Source organism: Aplidium turbinatum, chromosome 12 (assembly GCF_918807975.1).
Source record: "Aplidium turbinatum chromosome 12, kaAplTurb1.1, whole genome shotgun sequence".
In the NCBI taxonomy this organism is placed as follows: Eukaryota; Metazoa; Chordata; class Ascidiacea; order Aplousobranchia; family Polyclinidae; genus Aplidium; species Aplidium turbinatum.
Window position 1 is genome coordinate 12941544 of NC_137483.1, and position 5923 is coordinate 12947466.

At 36.9% G+C, this 5923-nt stretch overlaps 1 protein-coding gene across 1 annotated transcript; it reads left to right on the forward strand.

Annotated features, from left to right (window-relative positions):
- The first annotated feature begins 2301 nt into the window (after window positions 1-2301).
- Window positions 2302-5686, forward strand: LOC145780761 (ran GTPase-activating protein 1-like). Its single transcript, XM_082592389.1, has 4 exons — window positions 2302-3074; window positions 3442-3620; window positions 3975-4756; window positions 5183-5686. Exons 1-4 carry the CDS (start codon window positions 2676-2678, stop codon window positions 5551-5553), a joined length of 1731 nt encoding a protein of 576 aa, XP_082448515.1. The 5' UTR covers window positions 2302-2675; the 3' UTR covers window positions 5554-5686.
- The last annotated feature ends 237 nt before the right edge of the window (window positions 5687-5923 follow it).

Consider the following 5923-nt stretch of genomic DNA (forward strand, 5'->3'; position numbering starts at 1 on the left):
AAAACATAGTTTCTGCGCCCCCTGCTATAAATTGGGCTGCTTTGGGAGCAAATTTGCTACTTTTTTGGCTACTTTTTTTTTCAAAATCTGACAACTCTGCATGCTATGACCTCATGAAGAATACTGCAGAGTCTCCACATACCGCACGAGATTCTATGGAAATACCAAGTAAGTTTAGGTAGTGGGTGCGTAAACATCTGTTTTTCAAGAAAGGTTTCGTCCTGTGTAGCTCTGTGCAAAGATATACCATGTTTCAAAGCAAGCTTTGAATGGTTATTATTGGCCTATTGCAAAAAAAGGATTTAAATAGATATCCTAGGCTACAAAGTTAAAATGGGAAAAAGCATGTAGCCTGTGCAAATGTTGAGAAAGGTTGTCAGATTGGAGGTTGAACTGCCAAATTAAGTCTTTCATAATTGCTACTTGCATTCGTTTTTTTTGAAATACCGGTAGTGACTGTTTTTGAGGTAGCATTGACAGTACATTTTTTTAAATAGTGATGTATTGTAGACATACGGAAAGACATACCATAGAGAAAGAGAAAGACATACCGTTAGTTATTCAAAATAATCATGTTTTATTTTGTGTCTTATGCAAAAACATGTAGTACCGGTACATTGCAAATCACATACTGTACATGCTACATACATGCTACATACCGTACCGGTAGCATGCAGCTGAAAGGACATGCATCACGTTAGCTATTCCTAGGTAGTTTGCATGCCATTAAATGTCTTGCTAAGACACAACCAACCACAGGCAGCAACAACCTTTTGAGCATAGCACAGCTTCTCCAATACTCATGTCTAAAGGTTTCATTCTATGGCTATGTTCTACGAAAAGACACAGTTGCATGCTTGAGGGTGGACACTGGACTTATCTTATTGACTGAATTCAAACCTACAACCTGGTATAGACCTAGACATGAAGTTTATACAATACAGACGAAATCGGTTAATCGAATCACCTATTTGCCAGACGTTTTGATACGATTATACGATTGATTCGTTTAACCAATTTATTAAAAAAAAAAGGTTTATTGTAAATGGGCGTAATTGTTGGGAAGATGTCTGTGTTGACTAGGCTGCAACGCACATTACAACTGATACTTCCTGCAACTGTTTACAATTCTGGTTAAACTTTAAAGAGTTTACTAGTTCTGTGTTACATAACACCATGCTGTATGTTCCAGCCAGCAAAACTGGTCCTTTTTACATTGATTTATCAACTGCAGACGTTGAAACAATGTAAAAAAACCAGCTTTGCTGACTTGGCTGAGCAGGTATGATCAAAGCATTTTTCTGCAAACTGCGGCAATCGGACTTCTTTTAATCTCACCGATCTCTGTTTCATCACAACGCAAACTTTGATGTTGACGTTTTTGATTCAAGCATGCTATTTTTAGCTCGTACCAGCTGTGTAGTTTTGAGTATGGAACGTGGCCTACGAAAATAGTGGTATGGTAGAAAAACACGGCTCACACTCATTGTTTTGAAATCGCAAAGTTTTTTTTTCAAGTCTTTTGCGTTGTCTGGTAAAATAATTAATTTGCAATGTTCTTCAACTGAACGAAACTGCACAAATGAAATTATGCACTGCATTTCACAGCAGTAGGCTACTTTTTTTCAGCAATATAAAAAAAACTCTCCAAAGTTTTCTGGTAAAAACTTTAGGACATGCTTTCCAACACTTCCCTCTTAACCCGAAATAATTTGTCCATGTCCATTCCTTGGAAGGCCAGTCGCCGACGGATGACATCAAAAGCATTTAAACTTCTTTAGTGTGATTATTCTTTTTGTGTACTCTTCTGTTTTAATGAAGCCCAGCTGTGCGAAAATTGGTTCTTTGTAGTGCCATGTCTAGCACATAAGATTATGGCCTGGGATTACAGACACTTGTCTTTGTTTTGAGCGCATGCATCTGTCTCACCTTTGCTTCATTTCGCCTTTGAACATTGCAGACAATAATGCGAAGCAAAAAAGAGACCTTCTCTTTTCGCTAACGGGTATAATTATACGATTAAATGAATGAAGTATGCAAACTAGAAGCAAATCCTGATGCTTTTATCCGACTTATTCTTTTAAGCGGTATGCGCTTAACCGATGTTTTTACTTAACATCAGATTGGATTTGGTTTGGGATTTCAGGTTTTGATTCAAATAATCGATTGATACGTTTAAGCAGTATACTATTAACCGATTTCGTCTGTATTACAATGTGTTATCAAGTTATACATAAGAGATTATTTTCTTGGCTGTGGCTATATTTACACTATATAGTGTAATAATAGCCTGAATAGTGTTGCCAGATAAGGAATTCTGCCCTAATTTGAGAAAAGTTTAAAGCTGTTAAAAACAAAAACTTGTATTTTGGAAATTTTTTTTAGTCCTGGGAAGATCAAAACCCTAATATTATTCCTAACTCTAACCCTTACCTTAACCCTTCCTAACTTTAATCCTAACTCTGGCAACACCTGATTGTGGAAAAAATAACCACTTCCTATTTTTTTTTTACTTATAGTCTGTGTTATATTTTTATATGTAAGGCATCGGTGTGATAAAAATTTAAAGATGCTGTTCCAAAAACTGGTTTGAATTAATAGATATTATGCATGTGTTGTTAAAATGTATTCTATTTGTGCTTTCTTTCAAGATATTTTAAGCTAATTTGCTTGATATGGAGAAAGGTGAAGTTGATATCAATCAAGTAGCTGATTTACTTGAACAAACAAAGGTCAAGCAGGAAAATAAAGTAACTTTTAAAGGGCGTGCCTTGAAATTAGATAACAAAGAAGATGCCTTTGAAATAGTAGAGGCAATAAACAATTGTAAAGATTTGCAAGTGCTTGAACTTGTTGGGAATACAGTGGGGGTAGATGCAGCACAAGAGATTTCTAATGCATTACGGAAAAAGCCAGAGCTAGAAAGATGTTTATGGGCAGATATGTTCACTGGACGATTACGTTCAGAAATTCCAAAATCTTTACAATATCTTGGAAATGCTATGATGGAAGCCAATGTTCATTTAGTGGAGTTGGATTTATGTGATAATGCATTTGGTGCTGATTGTATAAAGGTACAATGCTATAATATAAAATACATTTGTTAATATTTGTACATTGTACAATTGTACAACCTCTATGTGTCGTAGTACTGGTACCTTAGATTATGTTAAGAACTTGCAAAAGTTTCAATCAACCTTAAGAATTTGTTTTGACATGAATTACTGGTTTTTATGTTTGTGAACTTTATTGTCGCTTTTGCTTAGTTCATAAAAAGCACCTTTCAGTTTCATATGTAATTAAAAACTTTAAAATTTTTAATTTAAGATGTATATATAGTCTAGTTCAAACTTTTCTATTATTTGTGATGCATGTACGATAAGTGTATTCTCAAAAGCACTTTGATCCAATGTTTAGGGATTGATTTCTGTTTTATTTCAGCCATTAGTTGCACTTCTTCAAAGTGAAAGTGCTTACACACTTCAAGAGCTTCGATTCAATAATAATGGATTGGGTGGAGGAGGCATCCTTCTAGCCGATACACTTGTTGCATGCCACAAGAAAAGCAAAGAAGTCAACAAGCCGTTGGCTCTCAAAACATTTGTAGCTGGGAGAAATAGGTATGTTTTCAACAGTTTACAAAAGGGAAAACATATCGATTTCTCTTTGTAAATCGTGTGAGATGCCTAATAATAACTGCACTGATGAGACCCCAAAGATGGATTATAAAGCTCTGTTTGTAGTTGTTCTTTATTGTTTTTTGCTATGTTATCTCGCAATTTGTTTTGGACATTTAGTCATTATTCAGACTTATCAATGCTCATTGAAACATTTTCGAAACCAAGCAAACTCTTCTTTTTCATCAAATTTCTTTTATCTGATTTTGTTTTGAATTATGAGTTAAGCATTTCATTGTATTGCAAGCAAGAATGGTTTTAAACTCTGTTGATATTTGACGCTCTGTTGTTTTACAGACTTGAGAATCCTGGAGCCATAGCCCTTGCTAAAGCATTCAAAACTATTGGCACGTTAGAAGACATTCAACTGCCACAAAATGGTATCCAACATGAAGGAATTGCAGCGTTGGCTGATGCAGTTAAGTGCAGTCCTCATTTGCGTCATCTCAATCTCAATGACAATACGTTCACCGTGGATGGAGCCATTCCGATGGCAGAAGGAATAGAAAATATTGACAGTTTGGAAATAATCAATTTTGGAGATTGTTTGGTCAGGACAGAGGGAGCCAAAGCAATTGCAAAAGCGCTCATGCAGTCAAATCCCAATCTGAAATGCTTGACTTTATCGTTCGGTGAAATTCAACTGGAGGGTGGACTGAAAATTTGTGAAGCATTAGCTAAAAAAGAAGTTCTTGAAGTGTTAGAACTAAATGGTAACCAGTTTGGTGAAGATGGTGTGGAAGAGGTCAAGGATCTTGCAAGAGAATTCCAATGTCCAGATGCACTCGGTACTCTTAGTGACGATGAAGGCTCTGCCTCTGAAGATGAGAGTGACTCTGGTGCAGATGAATCATCACATGGAGATGTTGACGAAATCGTGAACGGTAGTGTAAGGCCACTCAAAGAGAACGATTCTTCAGAGCCGTCGGTTATTTTAACTGCTAAAAACTTCTTTACATCGGTGACACGAACCAGCATTCGGAACATGACAGCCGATCAACGAGGGCAACTTTTAGAGGAAGTTGCTGAGTTTGTTACGAACGCTAATGCGACAGCTAATGCATTAGCTACCCTCGCAGGTATAGCGTGTGTTTTTAACATGGGATATAAATTTTTATTTTTAAATTATTGTCGTAATGCTGTTTAATAATAAATGAGATATACAAATCGGTAAGTTATTTTAACTTATACGATATACATTTTTTTAGCTGCCACAAAGCACAACCGAATGAGCCAATATAAGCTGATTTTACTGTTTGCCCAGCTTGCAGCCGCTTCACGTATAAGATTAGGGGCTATCCATGAAAGGATGTCCTCAGAAAATTGCAAAAAAATGACCCGCTTCCCCCCAAAATCACCGCACTGTGTCATAGAAAAATCCGCTATTTGCAACCCCCCTGACTGCGGACATCTTTTATTGACAACCCCTAATCTTATACAGTCAAGGGTCTTACAACTCTCAGGGTCTTAAAATACAGATCAAATAAATTACCAATGTTTTTCAGATTTATTGGATGAAGGTTGCCTTGCCAACATGTTCACCTGTGAGGAAGCCACCTCCGAAGTTCTCCGGAATGCTGTCTATCAATGTGTCGACATATTGGCCTTCGATGCATTGGACAAGTATCCAAACACGCCCATGTTGATTTTGAACGCAATTCTTGTCAAAATGGGATTGATCAAAAGCGAGGACAAAAAGCTTGAACCGGTTGATGACTTGAGGGGACTTTCGCTGATTCTCGGCCACATTTGTCAACAACCGTATTTTCCAAAGTTCACCAAATCTTTGGTCAGAAGCATTATTGCCAAAGAAAGCAAAGCATGGGCTCAATGTCCTGTATTACGCTCTCAATTACTGCAAGTTTTGTATGCCTAGTTAGCAAATACTGTACTGCCTGTGACGTAATTTTAACCTGTATAATAAGTCCTCAATGAACCACCAAGTTTAACATACGGCAAGCTGCTACTGTATTTATCTTTGTTAGAAAATGCATGTCTTGTGTAATGCATACTTCTATTTGTCATGTTTTTGTAAGTCTTGCAACCTATTTCTGCAATTAGAATCCATTCCTTTAGGTAAGTCGTGAGTGCGAAAAATTTTCGTATTTAAATCAGTGAATTAACGTGTAAAAATATGATGAGTTGATAATGCCCGTTTCTGCGATAACTCGAGCGTTACGAAGCAACTTATTCTGGCACATATCCGTCGTTGCTGCGACTGACAGCTATTGGTTGACGACGCGACC